General features: G+C 36.7%; 1 protein-coding gene across 1 annotated transcript in view; it reads right to left on the minus strand.

The window, feature by feature from the left end:
• The window catches only part of LOC104345166 (BEN domain-containing protein 5), a 628,288-nt gene that overhangs the window by 589,804 nt on the left and 13,972 nt on the right, over positions 1-24,512 (minus strand). The window contains exon 2 of the mRNA XM_086462164.1: positions 18,598-18,717. Within this exon, the coding sequence (XP_086318290.1) occupies positions 18,598-18,717 (120 nt within the window). The remainder of the gene's footprint in view (positions 1-18,597; positions 18,718-24,512) is intronic.

Below are 24,512 nucleotides of genomic sequence, written 5' to 3' on the forward strand. Positions count from 1 at the left end.
ATTGCAAACTACTGTACAAGCAAACCAAGCCTGAGAACTGTGACCAGGGCATGCAGGCGATTAAAGAAAGAAAATGGATTTAAGATGGATGGGATGAGAATCTGAGTCAGACATATTATTGAAATTGAACTGCCTAGATCTTTTTCTTATAAGTGAGTACTCCAAAAAGGCAATAAAGCTTTTAAACAAAAATCAGGGGGTTTTTACTATATAATAAACTAGATTAATTGGCTTTTAAATAAAGAAAATTCAAAATGACTAAGTAAGAAGGAATAAAAATCAAAACAGATCTCTCCTGCCCACTGTGCCCTTGCAAGCAGACACTGTTCCCACAATTGCCTTTTGTTTCCTACTCAGTGAACTTGCTAGGATTGCAACAAATTCTAGACAGCCTCCACCGGGTCCCCAGGAAAATACTGTCAGCTCTATGGCAAACCCTGTATCTGCTCCTTATATTTCTCAACACTTTTCAGTCTCCAGGTGCTCCAGCCTCCCTGCTTGCTGCACCCTAACCCTCACTCTCCTTCCCATGCCACTTTGTGCTCCGAAAGCATCTCACTTCTGAGCAGGCTCAGCCACTTTCAAAGGAGGGCAACATCTCCCCTCCCTCTAGACAGTTCCAATTTGGTCTGTCATTCCCCTTTTGACAAGGCACATATGAAACAAATAACATCTCTTTCAGTGGGTTTAAACAGAAAACTTCATCAAATCGACACTGTAAAAGACACCTCCAAATGTCCTCTCTGATTCTCCCTAACATCTCCTGTTTCTCACATACTATGTATCCACGTGGGTACAACTCAAGTGCCACAGTCAATCAAATAACTCGTAATACCAGGTAGATCCTACTCAGCATGCCCTTAGTATTCAGCTCCTTCACACCTCCTCATGAAAGTGAGAGGGGATACCAAAGGAGAGCCTTTGTAAGCAAGGATTTCAGATCTTCCCTTTCCCCCCACGCCAAAAAAATCTGCTACCTTCAATTTTACTTTTGCTGTTACTTTTCACCTTTATCTTCAACACAAAAAACCCAGAGGAAATTATGACTTTAAAAGTCCTGTGAAATATGACTATTATTTTAAGTCCTGTTTCTTCTTAACCAAATTCTCAATCAAATGCTGCCACTACAGTAGAAAAAAACCCAGCATCTCTGCCAAGCAAGTCTCAATACAACCAATGCCTTTCTGACTGTCAAAACTGGGAATTACTACTACTGAAACATCCTGAAGAAACAGCTTTTCCTATTGCAGTAGGCAATTAATGGGAGCCAGAGAACCCAGAGGGGGATGGAAGGGTATTAGCCATGGAGACAGGAGGAGGACTACATCCATGAAACAGGGGCAAGTAAGCTACTTCTATCTAGGCTAATAGGAAACCCAGAGCTTCTGGAAGAGGAAGTGTGACCTCACAATTCATAGGCATGTTCTCAGCTTCTCTGGCTGAGTCTTTCCATCATACTGCAGGTCTGATCTCCATCCATCTGCTAAGAAAGGCAGCACTTGGTCTTACAGATATCAGTTTTTTCCTAACGAGGAGGCATATAATCTTACCCCTTCAGTAGGTCTTCGGCTGAGATGCCTTGAACTTCGTAATGTTTACTCTGAATTAAGAAAGAAATTGTGAAACATTGTGCTCATGTCTATATACAGGCTGAAGTACAAGGTATAGTCAGAGGCATATTTAAGTCAATAAGCTATTCTCAAAAGTTTGAATGGTGAGCTAAGTGGGAAGTTTGGGCTATATAAAGACATGGTTTGCAGAGATGCTCCTATATTAATAGACAAAGTCAATCACATCAAATATGGACTTCTTCTGCTCTTCTAGTAATTCTTTGATATCCAGAAGTTTCTAGCCTATCAAGATGCCAGTTAGGCTTGATTTAGGATTCTAATTAAGTGGATTAAAATTAAATTTTCTTTTATCTGACTGTATCTCCAAGTTTATTTTTTCTGGGCCTGTGTTTGGTAGGACCCCAGTTTTCCAAAAAGAAATAATTAAAAGCAAAAAAACAAAAAAAAAGGACGTAGATTTTCAAAACAGACAAAATTTTCTTACAAGTTATTTCACAAAACCAGAAAGCAACCAGTATTTTCAATGCAATTAGTGCCCAAATCACGAAACAGTGATGGTTGAGCTGTACTATTGTTTCTAGTGACCTTGACCTTGGTCAATTACATAGTTCAAACGTTTGTTTTGAGTCTTCAAAAGCTGTGACATTTAGCAGTACTATTTCTATTCAAAATTAGACTTACTGGATTTCTAAAGACAGGTGCTACTTTACCTCTGTTTATGTAAGAACCCAAAGATGTATCAAATCTTTTCAATTAAAAATAACAACAAAACCCGCTACTTCTGTTATATACTATATTGTACTTCTAATAGCACACGCTGCCAGTGAATCCACAGCAAGGTCATTTTATACCAAAATCCAATCTTGAAAATAATTCTTTTTTCTCAAAGGAGGGCGACATATCCCTGCCCTGATGGGGTATTAACATTAAGACCTTTAGTACATAAAGCATATTAACTACGAGTTAAAGGGTTAATTAAAATTACATCTTTAAATATATCCAAGGTTAATTCCAATTTTCAGTTTGAATCTATATGCATGCAATTTACAACACATTCATTATGACACATCAAAATATCTTTCTCTATTAAATGCATTAGAAAGATCTATTATGAAACATTGCACAAGCAGTTGCATAACAAAACAATTATCACCTTAAGAAGTAAGTAATTATTTGTTGTTCCTGATTTTAATACTATTCTAGCTCTTTAACTTTTATAATGTGTACTTCTTTTATTTACTTACTTAGAAATAAAAATGTGGATATATCAGTAAAACAATTTTTAAATGTTACTATCAGTAGTGAAAAACTTTTAAGTAAAAGGTAGATTAACATACGTCCCTAGCTTTAACCAAATAGACACATTTTTTAAAGGCCAGTCTTCAAAACCAGGAACTTATAAAGTCTGCGTGCTCATTTTCCTGTTTTTACCATACTGACATGAAAACATTACCTCTGCGACATCAAGATGACTTTCTGTCATACTGCTGACGAGCAAGGAAGTCAGCAACAGAAGGACCTTTTGCTTTTGAACATCCCAGACTTACAAGAAAAATGGCACTCCCGCTGTCCACTCTAAGGATGGAAACAGTTTATAATTTAGGAATTGCAATTAAAATTAAAAAGACTTCTAATTCTGAACAGGTGGGCAGCTTGCTATATTTCACTAGAATGGCAGGAGTGCTGTAAATTGTCAACTTATAAACAAAAATATTTCTTTTACAAATAAGAATAGAATAAGGGGTATCAGGAAACCTGAAGGATTATCAGGCATATTTTGATTTTAAAAAACGCTTATTTTTTATAATCAGCAAATTGACTTTGTTAAGTGCATTCAAAACCTCACTTGCAAAAGCCAATGTTATACATGCTGAGGGTTTTGGACCCTGCAGAACCAGGAATTACAGAGTCACATGGATATTAGTATCTTTCTTTTTCCCCCTTTCTCTCTTATTATTTTTGCATTTGCTTTCTGGTTCTTACTGCTGATAAGGCCTGAAACACAACCTGAAACACAACCCACACAAACAGACCTTAGCCTGAACATACTCCATTAAAACTGTGTGGTTCAAAGTAGCACCACCTGTGTGTATCGTACTACAGGACAGTTACACTGACTAGTTATTACTCTCATAAGGAACTGAGTTTCCACATTCCTCTGCAAAGCATTTGACATAATGCTACCCAAACCATATTAGGACATCGTTCTGCTATCATCTAGCAAACAATAATAAAAATGAAGTAATGATTGAAGTAATAATTTTTTTGGCTCTATTACTTCAAGACAGGATTATTTTATAGGACTAAAACATGTTAATTAAGAATATTAATAAATAAGTCCATTTTATTTGGTTCGGTTTTCCTGGTCTTGAAATATTTCTGCAAGTTTTGAAATAATTCACAAACTATATCTTTAAAATGTAGGTAAAATCACACTGGAATGCATGAATCAGCCTATACTTAATTTTCTCCACATTTTCTAGTACATACACTTTGGAATTTTATTTTGCTAAAATATACTAGCCCTTTGCTATCACTATGAAGCCACATAGATAATAAAGACTAAATCAAATTATCAAATTATAGTAATACAACTTTCTGGTTTCAGTATTCTTTCTTTCTCATATGAATCAACAATTTAACATACGTCTTCCAGTTATTATTATCAGTCAACAAAGCTTGTTACAGTACTCTCAAAGCACACAATATTGCTTAACACCTCATCTAGGTTAAATCAGCCAAAACTGAATAGGTTGCAAAAGATAATGCTTGTTCTCCCTACGCTTTCTTTACTCAGCTGGTTCATTCTTCATTAGTCTGAGTCAATGGAGATAACCTAAGATGATTTTTCCAACAGCATTTAAGTTTTCCTGTACTGATGAAACAATATCAGTTATTGTTATGTTATATCTGAAATAATATCTATTATTCCTAATACATATTGAAGCATGGCAGACTCTAAAATAGCATCCCTACAAAGGAAAGTCCATCTTATCCACTGTGATTCAGGATGACACACACTTTGTTCAATTTTAAAGAGTAATCAAAGATGTGGGCTTAAATCCAATTAGTGTACTTCAAAGAAGATAATGTCAAAATGCTTCAAATAGTGATTCTACTACATAATGCTGAAGCTCTTAACTTCTGTCAGCCTCAGATTTCTGAACTATAAAATGAAAACAAAAGCACCTTGTAAAGCACACAGCAATCTCCTGCAGTAAGAGATTATAAGCATAAGCTATTATTAACTAGGCTAATATTCTAAAGAGAAAATAAAATTGGAGGTCTTGGAAGTCATGTATTCACATCCTAAGAAGTATCTAGATGTCACAATGATTGTTACACTGCAGACATATTGGACAGACACTTTTAATTGAACTTGATTTTAATCACTCAGAAGGTTCTTATTTTCATGCCATCTAATCAGTTATCTTTCTTTTAGTGTTCACTCTAACTGAGCTCTGGCCCACTGAATAACAGAATATTTTCCCAATTGTCACATGACTATCAAATTGTAGGAAGTTTCACAAGCTTTGATCTGACCTGAAGCCAACAGAAATCATAGCTTTGCAGAATTTTTTCCACTGATTTCTTCCCTGGACCAGACACTGAAGATTTGGCATTTGTCAACATAGATGCCCTGTGCTTGAGAAAAGATTTAAAATGCACTACTGAAGTTTCTTTGGTAAGAAATGTTTTCTGTCCAGAAGAACATGCAGACTGATTAAGGATAAATAATAGGACAAATAATCACCAAACAACAGGACAACAGTTCCAGATCCCAGCAGTTCCTTTAAATTTAAAAAAAAAAAAAATAAAAAAAAAATAAAATAATTTTGGAAAGACAGATTTAATAAAACTCTTTCAAAAAGAATAGTAGAGATAAATGCAGAGGAAATCACGTGAAAATGGGAAACCATGACTGAAATAAAAGCAACAAAAATGTCTACTGATGAGAACGCAAATGCAAATATGAGGGAAGGAAATAAATGGATCACTAAATCCAAAAGGATAAAGAAGAACACACAGACGGGAATAATGAAAAACAAAACAGATGCTAATGGAAGGCCTATAACATAGTCCTAGAGATGAGTAAAACAAGGTTTAATTTGATATAGTATTCAATGTACAGGCTCAAGAAGTGGGGCTCAACATTCTCTGAACATACAAAAGAAAATACTTCAGCAATAACATTTACAAAAATGCAGAAAGAGAAATAACAGGCAGGATAACAAGTAAGAGGATGACAAGTGTTTGGGATAAGTGAGAATGGATCAATCCTGAAGCTACTGAAACAGAAGAACCACAGGAAATATATGCAGTAAAAAAAAAAAAAAAAAAAAGTCAAGTTTCAACTTGCTATCATCTTTGGGTTTTCAGATTAAAGCATACATTAGTTACAACATTGCTGTCCCAGTCCACATCTCAACTTTACTGTTTAGTAAGGAGTACATCTACAATGCATTTCAGAGGAGTAAGTGCATCATCATATGTCATCTTGCCCAAATTAGCTAGCTCTGGTACTCTGACAGCAATGTATCTGTAACAGCACAAAATTCAGAGTGAAGTAACCATCTCAATATTTATCCAGTCTTACATTTTGGGCTGTGTTAACATTGCTCTGCAATCTAATTTGGCTGTGCCTACACAAGCGGCAGTCAGCTCTGTGCAGGTATATGGGCACTTATATGATCACAAGAGCACTGAAGATACTTCATTATACAACTTAACAGTAATATGAAAGCTATATGTAAAGCATTATGTAAATGAAACTTAATCTAAGTAAATAAAAACTGCAAATAAGAAGAAAGACAAAAAAGGAACAGAAATGTCAAAAAAAAATTAGTAGTCAATCATTTCAAAACTCACTGTGAACATCATTTTTTAAGTTGACCACAAAAGTGCTGAAAGGAAAAAAAAATTCTAGATTCCTTAGCTCTACATATTTTTTATATCATCTACATGAAAAAGGCTTAAAAGTTTTTCGCATCAGAAACTTGACACATATTTGCAATCTTAGAAAAGACTACTAAAAATAAATTATTCATAAGGTAGTAAAGTAGCAATAACAAACATTCAAAAATAATTTTTTAAAAAAACAGAATAAATCATACTTCTTAAGAAGAAAAAGTTATCTTACAGTTTCAGATGAGAGAAAAACAGATGTGATTCTACCAGAAATTCTTAGACTATAATAATAACCCTTGATATATTATGGTAATTTACCTTCACGGAATCTTATTGTAGTAGATCCTGGAATTCCAGTAGCTGTCTAAAGAACACACAGTGATAATACATGGTTTGTTCCCAGTTTGTTTTCAGAAACACAAACACTAAATCAAAATTAGCACACTAAAGGCTGAACCTAGAAGGCAATTAGGTTACTAAACAGAATCAATAAATGCAAAATGAAGCTCTGCATGTATTCAAAATAATGTTTCCCACGTGTATCCAAATTCCTGTTAGCCTGAGCAAAATATTCTAAAATATTTTCTCTTAAAATCAGACAGTAGCAATCTGAGAATAAAAATACTTTTAGTTTATGCAGAAACACCTCTTCTGAAGTATGATTTTCAACCAGTATCCTTTCAAAAGTACAGACTATTATATATTTTGGTGTTTTGTCTCTTCTTGCATTGCAGTGGCAGCTCAAACAAGCAGAGATCTTAATTTGGCTTGTTCACTTTGGAACAGCAGGCAGTTGAGAATTTTAAAACAATTTAGAGAACAATAACAAGAACAGAATCTAACTGAAGTGTATGCTAATTTCAGGAAAAAAGAAAAAAAAAAAAAAAAGTAGTAACCTTCTAAGTGATTTCTAAGAGATCTCTGGAGATTGTCTAGTCTACCCACGCTGCTCAGAGCCGGGTCAGCAAGAGGAGGCAGCTCCGTATTGAATCTACTCAGGTTTTGAATACCTCCACAGATGGAGACTCCACAGCCTGTCTGGGCAGACTGTTCAAGTGTCTTCAACTCATTTTGGAAAAAAAATAAAAATATGATCATACAAAGGTATTCATTTATCTGGAGCTGAGAAGCAAGTAAAAGAAATATTGTTCTCCCAGTTAGTTCTGCCTGAGCCATGCGCTAAGCGAATCAGCAGCACCACGTCCCATGTCACACCGTAACAGAGAAACAGCAGCACCACACTGCTGTGCAACGCAGCCATTGTCCCTTTGAGGCCAGGACCTGATAAAAACATTTCAAATGTATTTTCTCTGCTTCAGTCCCTTTTCTTCTCTTTCCTTATTCTTTAAAACATCCCTATTTGGTCAAATCTAGTAGACATAATACAAGACATGAAATTTCCTAAATTTCATTCATCATTTGTTTCATACGAACTGATGCAAAGTACTCATTTCTCAGCTGTTTTGCACTCATTTCACACAGCTGAAATTTCCTACAAAAGGTGCTAGGCAGTCAAGAACCATGTCTTTGTGCTACTGTCTTCTGCAAAACAGGGATAATATTACAGGTTATTGAACTAACTGAACAAAATACCACTATCTTGTCTAGCAGAATATTTCAACCTTCTCCCAGATGAAAATAAAGCCTTTCCAATACCTCTTAGCTCCAAAATATTTACTGTTCTGATGCCATTTTATCTTTTATTCTGAGTGCAGCCATTCCTTCTGATTTTTTATGCAGCACAACTGCATAAGCAGAGAAAAGAACACTTTTCAATTTCTTCTAGTTCTGAATGGCCCTGACTTAAAAAGGCAGAGGTTAAGAATATAAACAGGACAGTGAAGGCAGAGAACTACTGTGGGGAAACAGCAAGGAGAAGCATCCCTAACAAAATAAACAATGCCAAAATTTTTCCACTGGCACTGCTCTTCCCTGTATTTTCCTTGGGTTTGACAATCCAGCAAGATGAAACTCTGGAAGGGTGGATAGCAGCTCTTTTTAAGGCTCAAAATCAGATAAAAATCTAAGGTAAATTTAAGGTCTGCACTGCATCCACCAGAAGAGACTGACCTGGACCTACCAGCCACTGAAAACTAATACGACTCTCTATTTTAAGAAGCAATTATTCAAAGCAACTATTTCCTTAGTCACTAAATAATAGGTCACCTGTTACTCTACAGAGAAACTACAGATTTATTCAAATCCAGGGATTCTATTTTAGAAGAATTTTGCATTTCCTCATCAGTGATTTCCAATGCTGTTAAAAAATTTTTTAAGTAAAGCACAAACTCATCTGGACTTTTTTCTTTGTACTTTCAACTGTCACAGGCCTCTGTCGTGCCACTATATATACATACCTCTATACATTCATGAGTGATTAACTGATGTCACATTCATGTTCATATTAACATGTGCAGTTTGAAATAAACACAGCTGCATTTATGTCAATGATTTTATATTCAAATATATCTGATTATGCTGAAATAAACACAGCTGCATTTATTTCAGTGATTGTATATTCAGATAAGGATATTTGTTCAGTGTAATGTAATGTTCCTTCACACTGGCAGGGACATTGCTATTCTTTCTTGTATTTCCCTCTATCATTTTTCCAGATGGAAAATTTTGAACAGAGCCAGAAAAATGGAAACTAGAAAATTTATCTCAGAACCTGGTATATACAAAAATCCTTTTGCTTATTCTCAAAAATTAAACATCTTTGTATAAAGTATCTTTGTTGTTGATTTTTTTTTAAAATTCCTTCTCTGTCAAAGAGCAAGCTTACAAAAATTCCACCAAAACCTGAAAGTCTGATGGAAATGTAAGCACCAGGAATGTATAGTGTGAAATCTTAAGAATGGGTCTACATTGGGTGTGTTTCTGGATGACTGTGTTACTGTAAGCACACCATCTTCAAGAAAATTAGTTTGAATGAAAACAATAACTAAGATTTTCCTTCCAATTATCTGATGAGATTATAGTTTTGCATTACATTAATTTTGGCTTGTAACCATAACCTGTAACGTATTTTTAGAAAATAATAAAAGATTATCATATGCACTAAAAGTAATTAACCATTTAACCAGATTTATCTATCAGGTAAGATCAAGGTCCAGCCCAGTAAATGCTGGAAATGGATCCCTAGAGAAGAGCATGAGAACAAAGCAATCATTTGAGGATACCTCCCCAGAATAATTCCTTAGTTTACAATGAACACTTTATGAACCTTCTGAGACAGAGATGGTGTCAGTGTTTAGTAGCTCTCAACGGATTTTTCTTCCCTGCTTTTGTCAGTTTGTTTTTCTGCTTGAAAGAATGACACATGTAAACTTAGCATCCACAACATCCTGCAGGAAGAAGCTCCACAGCTTAATTAAACAATATGTGAGGAACCATTCTCCTTTGTTTGCTTTCAACATGTTAACTGCTAGTTTTATTTGATGGCCTATGGTTTTGTACAAACAGAACAGACAGGGAAACAACTGTTTCATATTCATTGACATTTTGACTAAGAATCGTGATATTACACACCTCTAACATACTCTTTCTTAGTTGTGTCTGTTCCAAACTAAGGATTCCTACTCTATTTGGTTGTCCCTCATACAGAGGTTGTTGAAAATCTGCTCTGAACTTACAATTATCCAATTTAAGATTTCCAGTTGCTTATTCTGGTCCTGCTCAGGTCAGTTAAACAGCAAATCAACATGTGTGCTTTACACAAGCTGAGGAGATGAAAACATGTGGTAAGAGGCTGGAGGGAACGGCTAGGTCTTGAAGAAGGTAGCATGATAATCAGAAGATAAACTAAGTATGAAAATTGTAATCAGCACACCAACTACAATTAACATCCTAATTCTGTACTGATGCTATTATACTAATACCTCTTGCATTGTCATTAGCTCCATAAATCATTAGTATCTATTTCCTACAAGTCAAGATACTTGACTAATGTTGTATTTGTTAGCTGGTACCACCTCAATACTAAGCACTCTCCCATTCGTAAAAATGTTTTCCATACTATATTCTGTTTAGATGTTTAAAAGGTTAATATTTAGTTCCATTTGCAATGCTGACCTAGCAAGAAAGAAATTAATCTGGCATTACAGCAGTAACATCAATTTCCCATGTAACTTTAGTAATGCATTTACTGGAAAGAGATTAATATCAATTCCATAAATCATTCACATGCTTTTTCCGGAGTTTGAGACATCTGAGTAATGTCATATATGTTAACTGATATCACTTTGTGCATGCTACATCCATTAATCCATGCCTAGGGTCATCATTAAAAAAAAAAAAAAAAAAAAGAAAATCAATCTTTTGTTCTTAATATTTTTGTGACTTCTGACTTGCAGTAGTCCAAAGGTATTGATACTCTGGCAGAATAACACTGCTCTGAACAGGGAACAGACATTTTCAGAAAAGGGAAACATTTGTTAGATTATCCCTAATGGTAGCAATAACCATTTAAGATCTTTATGTGAAATATGGCATAAATTACTGTCAACGAATAAGGAAATAACTAAAATAAAGTGTTTCATTAATCAGACACACCTCAATACCACAAAAGTAGGCTGAAAACAGACATCACTACTGAAATAATATATTGACTTCAATTTCTTTTGTTTCTAAATTGCATATGAGCATTGTCATAGAAGTGAAAGCCAAAAGAGTCTACCTGACTTAGTGATTCTAGCTATACATGACATACTATAACATAGGAAATTTGGAATAACAACTAGTTTCTGCTCCAAAACACAGTTTAGTCTACTACTAAAAGCGTTTATCCTGGAAAAAAGCAGCTTTAAACAGCTTTTACACTTTTTAATTCTGTTTATGTGCCATTATTACATTTGCCTGTATTGCTTTATTCCTGTTCTAGGATATCATAGTAGCACCACTGAAATCAAGGTGAAGAAGGGTATTTCTGCTCACCTAAATGTAAAGACACACAGGATCAGCTTGTTTAACGATTTCAGAAGCATATTACAATTGTATATTAGATGGCCAAAATGCAACTATTTCCTAGCATGGATTTCAGTTTTTCTTTGAACATAATGCTGTCTTCTGTACTATCTTAGTTTCCATCTTTAAACTTTTTACAAAAAAAATGTCCATTTCAGAAAATTTTTGGCAGCTCAAATTTTACAGTATTTTATTAATCTCAAGTAAGATTAATCTCACCCAATTTTAGCTGTCTAAAGTTACATGTCAAGTCTTAGCAACTGGGACACAGGCACCCCCAAAGGGCAATTCATCCTATATTATCTTTGCTTTTGTTCAAAAGATATCTTTCATGGTAAAGCTCAATGGCCTATTTCACGCCTGTAAGTGGTTACAATGAGATCAGCGGAATTACAATCACTTACTGCAATTCTGAGTGTTGTGCAAAGTGTTTTATAAGTACATTATCCTATTTTTGAAATACAGAAAGATTTTTAAAACCTTAACAAAAAATGATACGAGGGTACTTCTCACTCACATGAGATCTCTTAATACATTGTAAATCTTAACTTTTTCCATCTGATTAATATAATTTGCAATCCATCAGCACTGATTTTTTTAATCAAGTTTCTAATACAAAATATTTTATAAACCTGCTGTAGAAAAAGACAAACTAATGTTTCTCAATCATTTTCACTGCAAGGTGGTGATACATCAGTCCACATAATAATATGAGGTTTACAGTAACTGAGATTGAATCTAAAATTTTACAAAACTTTAATTACAACCTTTTGAATATAAACCACAATACACAAATTATCCAATCATAACATTTTTTTCATAAAAAAATAAGAATTCATCCAAAGGATAGAAGATTTAATGACTCTTGGCGGAGTTCCACTTTTTGGCTGAAATGAGAATAAGAGCAGACAGCAGCTTCATTTCTAAATTCAAGAAACAGAGTATTTTTTGACATTTAAACAGCATTATATTTGACTAACAAGCCAAAATATGTATTTTCAAAACATTATAAAAAGCCCCTGTATTTAACAGTATCAATGCTGAGATTTACAAACCTCTGTGAGCCAACACTGCTCCTTCAATCCTCAAAAGTAATTATAAAACAAGCAATCTGAGCCACAATCAGCAGAAACTGTCAACTTGGGATTTTTAACCATCCTTACAACACATCACAGACTACCACCTAACTCCAGCTTCCTCCCATGTTCCCTATGACACCTTACTCGGCAAGACAAAAGGCACTGTAGTTTATCCAGAAGCATGTACAGGTCAGAGTGATCAACTAATATATCCGTGGTGACTGGCAAGACAGATGATACCAAACAAAAGGAATAATATTTGAATTTCCTTTGCATTTTTCTTCAGTGAAGCCACAGCTGGCAGTGTCAACAGAAGCTTTTCATATGCCAGTTCTCTACATCAAGGGCCTGGGGAGGCAAAAGCTACAGCCATTTTGAGCCCACCTCGAAAGCACTCTGTGACAGAGCCATGAAGACAACTTGTGGCTACACCCAGCAAACCGTCTTTGCACAATGAGAAAAAAAAGGTGTGGATGCCTGTGAGCACAGGTGAATTCTGAGCTCAGAGGAACTTTGGTCCTGTCAAAGTGCTATGAGCACTGCAATGAAGATGGTTGTTGAGTGGAAGGCATTTCTTAGAGTTTTTGAAGGCATACTTTCGTAGCAGTTGTAGAAATACAGCCTGAATGTGTGACAGTGTGAGCCATGCTTCATACCCTGATAGAATAGCTGTTGACAGACTCTAGACAGTCCAAGACCAGGTAGTTTAAAGAGTAAGCCATCCATTTGATGGCATCCTCCAGACTACCACAAGAACGAGTATGTTTCAGGTTTCTCCTAATTTACATGACATGAGTATGCAGGGAACCTGAACTCGAACTGCTTCAATACTCTAATCAATCACCAATTTCTCACAGGACAGCATAAACTCAAATCTGTAGAATTCAACCTTTACACAAAAACAAATAAAATTATCCACGATTGAGAGCTTCCGATGTTTCATGGACCTTTTCAGAGCTACAATATAGCTGCAGTTGTGTTTCTAATACAACTCATTGTGTTCTGGCCTATTCAGCCATGCTTTGGGGCTTGGAAGAAAAGTGATGTCACTGTCAGCTATATTTCTTTTCTCTGAATCCTGACATTAATGACATTTTTGCAGCCTGCATAAGCAATGGTCAAATCCTTGAAGATCCCATGCTTTGGGGTCATTGTCAAAATTCATCCTCTGTTTTGCAGAGCCAGAAGAATAGACAGGGACTCTGCAAAAAGGGTTGAACTGGCATCAGCGCCATAAAAATATTTGTTTCATTTTAAGGACTGAGATATTTGCTTTATGTTTTCTTTATCCACTTTGCAAAATACGTGTGAAAACCTTCATGTGTACCATGTAAAATTAATAAATTAAAGAATTATAACCTCATGCAAAAGCAAAGATACTGCAGTTACATAAGTTCCCAGAAAAAAAACTGTTTTCCAGTAATTGAGGTATCATCTCCAAAAACATCCGGTACAGGAAAAAATGACTAAGCAAACAAGCCGTAACAGAGAAGTGGCTGCTGACTAAATTGATGTCATCATAAATAACATGCACTAAGCCAACAAGGCAGTAGAGGCAGCTAGCTAAACTAAACTTTAATGTCATCTAGATTCACATAAAACAAAATGTCTGAAATACCAATTTGCCTTAAGTATAAGATGCCAGAGTCCCTAAAGAACATTTTTACATCAAAATCTGGGCCTAACTCAATCAAGAAAGACTTCTTTGTATAGCAAGAGTGAATACTCCCTTTTCCCTGAAGCACTATATTCTGCAAAATTCCCAGTCTTGCCAGAACAGACAGGATGAGAGGTGGACATTTGTACAGCACTGCATTGCTGCTAACCTGAAGCTGTGTTAATTATTTAATGCATTAATGAATAAGAGGAAAAGGAATTACAACTGAATAAACGTATACATTTCAAATGTGACACTCATTTCATTTAAATTGCTTCTATGTGTAGGTAACTGTGCTTCCATTTTCCCCTGAAACTAACTAATGTTTCGTGTGAAAATTCACGTTTTCCAAAAACTATGTTGTAGTATGCAAGAAATCTGAATTTTCATCAGTTTCTTTTACGCTAATGATAACTTAATGTAAAAATTTTCTTAAATAATAATGAAGATAACAAAGAAGATCCCAGTTACAACACTAGCTTGAACTACAGGAAACACAAATTCAAATTCCTGACATACTTGTAAGTTGATAATTCTCTATCTCCTTCACTCCTCTGTCTGTATTTTTTAGATAAAGGGTTCAAGCATCATTCCTCATTTTCAATAACTGTATTTATTTTCCAGCAATGATTCTTTCATTACTATTAAATTCATTAAGGGTAAGTTAAGTGCAGGCTACAAACTGGTCAGGTAGCTCTTCTCCTGAAAAGGGTCTGGACAGTATGAGGGATCATAAATTTTACAGAAGTCAATAGTGCCATGCTATTGTGAAAAAAAATTGGACTGTCACATAGCAAAAGTAAAGAGATTGCAAGGCATGTCATGTAATAAACTCTACATATGGTATTAGCACCAGCTTATCTGAGTATCACGCTCACCTTGGACTGTTGCCTGTCAAGAAAGGCATGGAACAGCTGGAGAAAGACCAGAGGAAATAAAGAACGATAGAAAATTTGGACAATGTGACCAGTAAAGAACTACTGAAAAAATCACAGTTATTTAACCTGAGGAGGGAAAGGCCATGGAAAGATATGATAACAGCTTTCTATTAAGTCAAAGAAGAAAGGAATAATCTGGTTTCTGTGCCTATAGGACCGGACAAGAATAAAGGCATTTCTGGTAAGAACATTTCTACATAGAAAGAAAACGTTTCTTATATTGAGTAAATTGCAGCATCAGAATGGATTGCTGCTTTCTCAATGAAACTTCTATCACTGAAAGTCTCTGAAAAAGATAGATAAACATCTGTCAGGAATGGCAAAAATAGTGTATTTTGCCTCTCAACAACAGAGTGGACTAAAAAAAGAAATGCCAATGCCCACTTCAATTCTGTTTTTTATGATTTTTTGAAAGGAAAGCACTTCAAAACTGGACACCGGTTTTCAGACTACATAAAAATACACCTCTGTCCCAAACAAATTCATACTCGTCAATACTATTTAATACAATAATGATAGCCATTACAAAAGTGAAAGCATATTAAATAGCATTTCTCCTGCATATGTTAATCTTTTTCCTTCGTTCTAGAAGTTTAATACTCTTTCCCTATTCTGAAAGGTATTTACTTCCTGCAATATGAAATCAAGTTCTATCAACCAGATCTGTCAGAAAATATAGAATGCAGCCAAAGAGAAGAATGCCACTTATGGAATCACATTTAATACAACTTCTGTTTTGAAAGTAAATCATCAACAAATACTCCATGGGTACCACTGTCCAGGCAGATTTTCTCCATCCTAACACAGCTTCATTAAGACCAAGATCATTCGCAGAGAAAAAGTTACATAAATCAATGTCAAAAGTTCTACAAAAGTTACATTAGATATAGGATTATAATCACTGTATAGTATAACTATTGTGGGTTTTAATTGCACTGTGTTTATTTTTAAAGATTTAATAAATCCTTACAAAACTTTTAACTGTAAAGAACCTTTAATACCTCTTAAGTACGAAGGATTTTTGATTTCAGTGACATACTCATCTTTAGTAACATCATCACAACAGACAAAGCACAAGTTATATCCAAATAGCCTATTTCTTTCAGGTATGTTTAGGTCTATAAGATAACACTAACTTGGGATTATTACAAAACTAATGGGACCTGTTTTCATAAACTCACAGCATCATAGAATGGTTTGAGTAGGAAGGGACCTTTAAAGATGATTTAGCCCATCCCCCCTGCCATGGGCAGCGGCATCTTCCACTCAACCAGGTTGCTCAGAGCCTGCTCCGCCGTGACCTTAAACACTTCCAGGGAGGGGGCACCCACAGCTTCTCTGGGCAACCTGTTCCAGTGCCTCGCCATCCTCACAGCAGAGAATTTATTTCTTATATCTAATCTAAATCTCCCCTCTTTCAGTTTAAAACCTCTACCCTCATCTTATGACTACCCTCCCTGATCAAGAGTCCCTCCCGACCTTTCCTGCAGGCCCCCTTTAAGTACTGGAAGGCAGCTATAAAGTCTTCCCGGAACCTTCTCGTCTCCAGGCTGAACAACCCCAACTCTCTCAGCCTTTATTCATAGAACAGGTGCCCCAGCCCTCTGACCATTTTCATGGCCCTCCTCTGGACTCCTCTGGCAGGATCGTGTATTTCTTGTAGTGGGCGACCCCAGAGATGGATACAGTACTCCAGGTGGGATCAGTTTTAGAATCTATTCTTTGAAAAAGGCAATGTTAATAGGCTATTACCATATTAAGGTGGTACTTAAAGAGCATCAATACACTACTGTATAAATTTTGTATGCTACTGTTGGATAATAGGAGGTGATAGATTTTAGCATTAATAACAACTTCATAAAATATCCAATAATCAGTTAATTTGCTTTGACCAGCTAAGGTACTCTAAGCAATTACTTGGCTGACATATAACAAAAGATAAAGTGAATTTACATATGAAGTGTACACAATATTATTACCATTCCTGCTAACACATCATCATCATGAGAAAGTAAATGAAGTATTAATTTTATTCATAGTTGTATTTTGGAGGTGTCTGAATATGCAAAGCACAATCACAGCCTCATCATGCTACAATGTAAATAAACACAGTATTTCAAATAGCATCTGCCTCTATCATATGCTATTTTTGTGGAAGTATATAGAGTATGAACGTCACTTTTGAACTGAATAATTTTTTTAATTTAAAAATATAATTAATTCTATTGTTCAAAAACTGGGATTAAACCATTACGCCACAATCCACATTACTTCACAAATAATTTGATGGCTGCTACTGATCCTTTTCACTGCAGAACAGCTTAACACAATAAAGTAAATTTCTCAGCTTGGCCGACTGATTAATTTCATAAGCCATTTTCTGATACAAAAATTCATAAAACTCTAACTCTTATGAAATAGCATCCGAAGTATCTTTAAAAATACATAACTATTGTCTGAACCTTCAGAGGCATAGCTTAAAAATAAGATACTCTTTATTATTCACTGCATCATTTACATCTTTTACATAATACAATCAAACAATTTAAATAACTCAATTTAATATTTATCCAGGAACTGGCAGCCAGTATTCTACCCTGAGGGATGTAACTCTTCATAAAAAGCTCATTTTACAAGACACTGTAGCAGTTTTGGCATTACCAGCACCTCTCACATAAACCGTGCTGAAAACTATAGTTTATCCTGCCAAATGCCTTTTGCACATATGGTGTTTTACAGTGCTCTGTAGGTCTGTAAGCCAATAATAATAGATTAAAGCTAAAAATCTGGAGACACACATATATGTAACACAAAAATTTAAACAATACCCCATATTCATATATATATTTACCTACATACTCCACCCACATATAAACAAATATGACTAAAAACAGTCTTTAACATGCTAACTATAACTCTTGTAAAAATTTCTCTTCCAGTTTGCAGTAGCTTTCTAAAGTTTAACTCTCCTTCTATTGACATCAGAGGCGGAATTTCCATTAACTTCAGCAGTACAGAATTAGGCCACAAGCAACCCAAATAAATATATTTAAAGACAGCACATCATACACGTTTGTAAAATCATGCAAGGATGGGCTTGGCACTTTACAAGGTGACCTTCCCCAGTAAACTTCCACATCAAACTTTAAAATAACATATTTTAAATACTACATCTTTGATTAGTAGTCTACAAATACTACATGTAACAACAGAATAAAAATCCAGTTAAGTATCCACATGTGGGAAGAGATGGACCTGATGAAATGTACATTGTAGGTGATAACAAACTTCACAACCCTTTTTACATTTGAACAGTCTGATTTTATGTCATATTCTGACTGAAGTGAATCAGTGAGTTCAGCAGTATTTAATGCAAGTCTTCTTTAAAATTAAGACACTTTTTATGAAGATGAGGGATATAGTTAAAAGTGCTACTATATTGACAACTCCGTAACATAAATAATGCTGAAAATGCTTACCACTTTCAAAACAGGCATCAAATACAAGATGTCCTTTTTTAGGCTGTCCACAATAACCAGCTGGGAGAACAGTGTACTTGCTCACGTTCCCTGCTATATCATCACTTCCTATGGCACTACCTGTTGCAGTAAAAGAAAAAAAAAAAAAAGCATAAGCATAAAACAAAAAACTAAAAAACCATAGAAGGATATTCCCCCATGTTCTACATAACATGAAAATCACACCATTTAACATATGCACCAATACATCAATTCTTTCTTTTCAAAGTGTAAGAATTTGGATATAATAATGGCATCATACATTAAAGCTTCTCTAAGTAACACACCACACCGCCTGGTTTCTTGCATGTGCATGTCCTGTGGCTGAACGTTCTCAGAAGCAATAGTCTGATATTCAGCTGGATCTACTTCTTTTGACTGGAGCTCTCTAATACATATATTCTGCATGGATTCCCTAGAATTGAACTCCTCAGCAGCATCTTCCTCACTATGGGCATTAATGGGAACTTTTTCCCCTATCCGCTGCCTATTTTCATGCATCTTGAATGAACTCAGAACCTTTGAGACTGTTAAGTTCCACTCATATTTGAAATTTGAACAGTATTAGAAGGGAGAGACATACACTTATGGAGGCATGTGATTATTTCAGCCTTGCTTGCTTAGGAAACAAAACTCAAAGCTTAAATAAAGTAAAAAAAAACAAAACCGTGGAGTTTATTTCATAGTAAAATATATAAGGATATAAATTTTCTATACAATGGCATGATTTTTGTCAAAATATATCAGTAGTGTATACTTTGTCTTTCCAGTAAAATTATACTGCCTAACAAATTGTAGTACACAAAAAATTTGTTCCCAATTAGGCATGGAAGCACATGGTGATTTTTTTCATTTGAGAAACATACAAGAAAGTTAATATTTGTATATTATATTACACTTTAATACTATAGTATAGTGAAAGAAATGCACAGTAATACAACTAGCTGTTCTGACATTGGCTCAGCGTTTTCTTCACTATTTACTGTTTGGACAACAAATATTTAACAATAGAAAAACTACCTTCTGTGTTTCAGAAAACTAGAAGAAATGTGTATGTCTTCAGGTGCCGAAGGCATGTGATGGAATAATGGGATGATAATATCTTATTTCACTCTGATAAATAGGGCTACTAAGGCTTCTAGAAATAGACTTTTGGTCTGTACTGATTTTTTGACATTTAAATGGGTTACAGGGGATGATGAATGTGACATAAAGCTCAATTTGTTTTATTTTTATATTGAAAACTATTTCAGACGAATGTTACAAGCAATTCATATTGGCCCTGAATGATGAAAACAGCTTATTAATTAAAACTGACCTTTCCATACATAAATGTATTCCACCTCTTGAGGCAAAACACCTTAGCTGAGGTAACAAATTATATCAACATATTAGTGACACCACAGTTAAAGGCTCTGTCAGGCTTTCTATTATATACCTATATTTTCAAGGTATATAAATCCCAGATTAAAAAATATGTATATCCAGGTCAACACTCAGCATATAAATCCCCAGTCTTCCCAGGGAAAAAATTTGAAACTTACTCTCTTTGCAACAGAACAAAGAGAATTTAGACCTTATCTTACTTTATCATAATCCAAAAAGTTAGATATTAAATAATGCATACTATTATTTTTTAGCAAAATTATTATTTGTAACCTCAAGGTTATTTGTTCTAGACTGAATAATTACCCACAGATAGCAATCTGTGGCATTTAAACTGTTTTCTTTAAATGTAAAATTGCAACTTATATTTTTAGCTAGAAGTTTTTTACCAGCATGCTGATATAATTTGCTTAAAGACTGCTAACACCAGAGGCAAATTTAGACTGGGATAGGGCATCTGTTTATCTCCATGGCCATGATCACATCACCTGATACAATTCATCCCTCTGCACTATGCAACCTGTAATTGAGAACAGCAGCCACAGGAAAACCATCTCCTCAGTTTCAGTTCAGTGCCACTCTAAGAGCCCCCATACACCTGTTGCAGTTAGTTAAGTTAATTGTTTGTAATCCAACACATAGTATCAAGGATATCACAAAAAATTCAGGGAAAACCTGCAGATCTCCACCAAGAATGCATGAGCTGCCAGGGACCAAAGTGAAAGAATGGGAGGCAGGGAGTCAACTGAGTAGAGCAGTAAGAAGACTGAACTGCTCCTGGTAAACGCTCATTTGTAAGTCTCAGCTAAAAGTAATAGGTTTCTTGTAATCCTAAAAAAGATAGCTGGGAAACACCACTTATATGAAGATGAAGAAACTAGAAAAGATTACATTCATAATACTGCCACCATAATACAGTGTAGGAAAAGCTGGCAGAAGACAAAGCTACATCTCCCTTTCCACCTAACTGACAAATTAGAAAATCTGCCAGTGGAGTCTCTACATGGTGCAGAAAGAAATCTGTCAAGTAACTGTGTCCTAGCAAAAAGTTTCCATCTGCTCCTCCTGGCCTAATGCAGCCATTCAGGAATGAGAATAAAATCATCAAATAGCCTATAATTCATAGAATCATAGAATCACAGAATGGTTTGGAAGGGACCTTAAAGATCATCTAGTTCCATCCTCCCCTGCCATGGGCAGGGGCATCTTCCACTCAACCAGGTTGCCCAAAGCCTGGTCCACCATGACCTTAAACACTTCCAGGGAGGGGGCACCCACAGCTTCTCTGGGTAATCTGTTCCAGTGCCTCACCACCCTCACAGCAGAGAATTTATTTCTTATATCTAATCTAAATCTCCCCTCTTTCAGTTTAAAACCTCTACCCTCATCCTATCACTACCCTCCCTGATCAAGAGTCCCTCCCCACCTTTCCTGCAGGCCCCCTTTAAGTACTGGAAGGCCGCTATAAGGTCTCCCCGGAGCCTTCTCGTCTCCAGGCTGAACAACCCCAACTCTCTCAGCCTGTCTTCACAAGGGAGGTGCTTCAGCCCCCTGATCATCCTCGTGGCCTCCTCCAGACCTGCTCGAGCAGGTCGTCTTTCTTTTGCTGGGGCATCCAGAGCTGGATGAAGCACTGCAGGTGGGGTCTCCCCAGAGCGGAGCAGAAGGGAAGAATCACCTCCCTCGACCTGCTGGCCATACTTCTCTTGATGCAGTCCAGGATGCAATTGGCTTTCTGGGCTGCAAGCACATGTTGATGGCTTGTATTCGGTTTTTCATCCACCAGCACCCCGAAGTCTTTCTCCACAGGGCTGCTTTCAATCCACTCATCACCCAGCCTGTATCTGTGCTTGGGATTGCCCTGACCCAGGTGCAGGACCTTGCACTTGGCCTTGTTGAACTTCATGAGGTTTGCACAGGCCCACCTCTCAAGCCTGTCAAGTTCCTTCTGGATGGCATCCTTTCCCTCCAGCATGCCAGTCACTTAACAATATTAATCTCTCCTTGCATGTTCTTTATTACGCAGTATTTTGAATATTCACAATGTACTGATGTTGTATTTTGAGTTATGTTATCTTTAGTTAATCTCTAAACATGTAAAACTGCAGTCTTTGCATTTCATGTTATTATATACTGCAACAGCATTGTGTCCCTTCTGGTGTGTTCTCCTTGGGTGATAGTTCTCCTCACTACCAGCTGAAAAAGAGCCTGCATTGCTAGATTATAAAACATGGATTCATGCTTCTCTTTTCAGCAGATTCAGCAAGTGTTGCTGAGAATACATTACCATCTTCAGATGGAGAGAACTGTTGTATTGTGCCATAAGTCCTCTGTCCAATAAAGAGATACTGTCCTCACAACTGGGGAGCCCTAAGTAGATTTTCCTGATTGAAGGCAAAGATGTATAATAGAATGAGAAGTTTTGACCCTGGCCAGATGCCAGGTGCCCACCAAAGACACTCTATCACTCCCCCTCCTCAACTGGACAGGCTTGTGGGCTTGAGATAAGGACAGGGAGATCACTCAGCATTTACTGTCATGGGCAAAACAGACTCGACTTCAGAAAAATGTGAATTTTTACCAATTAACTGAGAGAGGAGTAATGAGAAATAAAACCAAATCTTAAAACACCTTCCCCCCACCCCTCCCTTCTTTCCCAGGCTTAACTTTGCTCCCAATTTCTCTCCCTCCCCCTCCCGCCAGCGGCACGGGGAGGGGAACAGGGAATGGGGTCGTCAGTTCATCACCCTGTTGTTCCTGCTGCTCCTTCCTCCTCAGGGGGAGGATTCCTCACACGCTTCTCCAATGTGGGGTCCCTCTCACAGGAGAAAGTCCTCCATGACTTCTCCAGCGTGAGTCCTCCTATGGGCTACAGTTCTTCACGAACTGCTCCAGCGTGGGTCTCCTTCATGGTGTGCAGTCCTTCAGGAACCGACTGCTCCAGCGTGGGCCCCCCATGGGGTCTCTAGCACCAAACCTGCTCCAGCGTGGGCTTCTCTCTCTCCATGGGCCACAGGTCTTGCCAGGAGCCTGCTCCGGTACAGGCTTCCCACAGGTTCACAGCTTCCTTCAGGTATCCACCTACTCCAGTGTGGGGGCCCTCCACAGGGTGTAGGCAGTCATCTGTTCCACCGCCCATGGGCTGCAGGGGGACAGCCTGCTTCACCATGGTCTTCACCACAGGCCGCAGGGGAATCGCTGCTCCGGCGCCTGGAGCATCTCCTCCCCCTCCTTCTGCACTGACCTTGGTGTCTGCAGGATGTTTCTCTCACATATTCTCACTCCTCTCACTCACTGCAATTACTGCTGCACAGTAACTTTTTCACTCTCTTAAATACGTTATCACAGAGGTGAAAGACACTGTTGCTGACTGGCTCGGCCTCGGCCAGCAGCGGGTCTGTCTTAAAGCCAGCTGGCATTGGCTATATCTGACATAGGGGAAACTTCTAGCAGCTTCGTACAGAAGCCACCCCTGTAACACCACACCCCCCCCCCCCACCTCCAAAACCTTGCCACGCACACCCATTACACAGAACCTTGTATGGAAGGAAAATAGTACTTCAATCTGAAACAAGCTGAAAGGGGAAGAAAAGAATTAACTGAAGTACATCCTGCACCTTACACTTAAGGAGATCAGTTTCCCCTTTGAAAAAAGGTTAGAGAAGACAAGCAACAGCAAAAGTAACTTAGCAAAGACATTTTCTCAGACTGTAGGTCTTATTTTGTCAATTATTTTTCTTCTAGCTTGCAAGATACAAAGCTATTTTATTCTAATTCTTCATAGCTTAAACTCCTGGAGTCTCCAGCAAATCCCTAGGATTTACTTTTACCACAGTATTAAACTTTAATGGTAATTTTCTATCAGGTATAAAATCTGTAGGTGTCTGAAATCTCTGTAAGTATATAAGGCTTTAAAATAAAACCTGGACAGAGTCTTCTCTTATCTGCATTCATCACTACTGTCATCATGGATATATTTCACATCAAACTAGTGAAAATTAATAGAATCAGTTACAGGGGACTTGGATTCTTAAGAGGAAGAGTTTGGAAACTTCCAGAGCTTCTTGCTCTTCTTAAGTTCTAAGGGTAAAGTCAAGATCTTTTCACTTAGACAAAGATTAAAACAGTATTTGCCGCAATAAACATGATACAGATTTAGATACATTTTCTTTAAAAACTGCAGTTTCTAGAGAAAGCTACATACTTAGTAAATAATAGTTACTCTTTGAATTGGGTAAACAACGAGCTGTGACAAACTTCAGAATCCACAGAGTTAGCAGCCGGCAGCTACCCTCATGCTACATTAGGTAGGAGAGCACAGCTGCATTAAAACAGACATAGAAAAATATAGAGAGCAAATTTGCCTGGAAAACCTGCATCATTCTTATAATTAGACTTATTGCCTAACAAGGATAACCAATTAGAAAGGTAAGGTAACGTGAAAAGAAACGACAGCCACAAGTGAACTTTGTAGAAGTCTTTCTTTAAAT

Source organism: Leptosomus discolor, chromosome 3 (assembly GCF_034619465.1).
Source record: "Leptosomus discolor isolate bLepDis1 chromosome 3, bLepDis1.hap2, whole genome shotgun sequence".
Taxonomy (NCBI): Eukaryota; Metazoa; Chordata; class Aves; order Leptosomiformes; family Leptosomidae; genus Leptosomus; species Leptosomus discolor.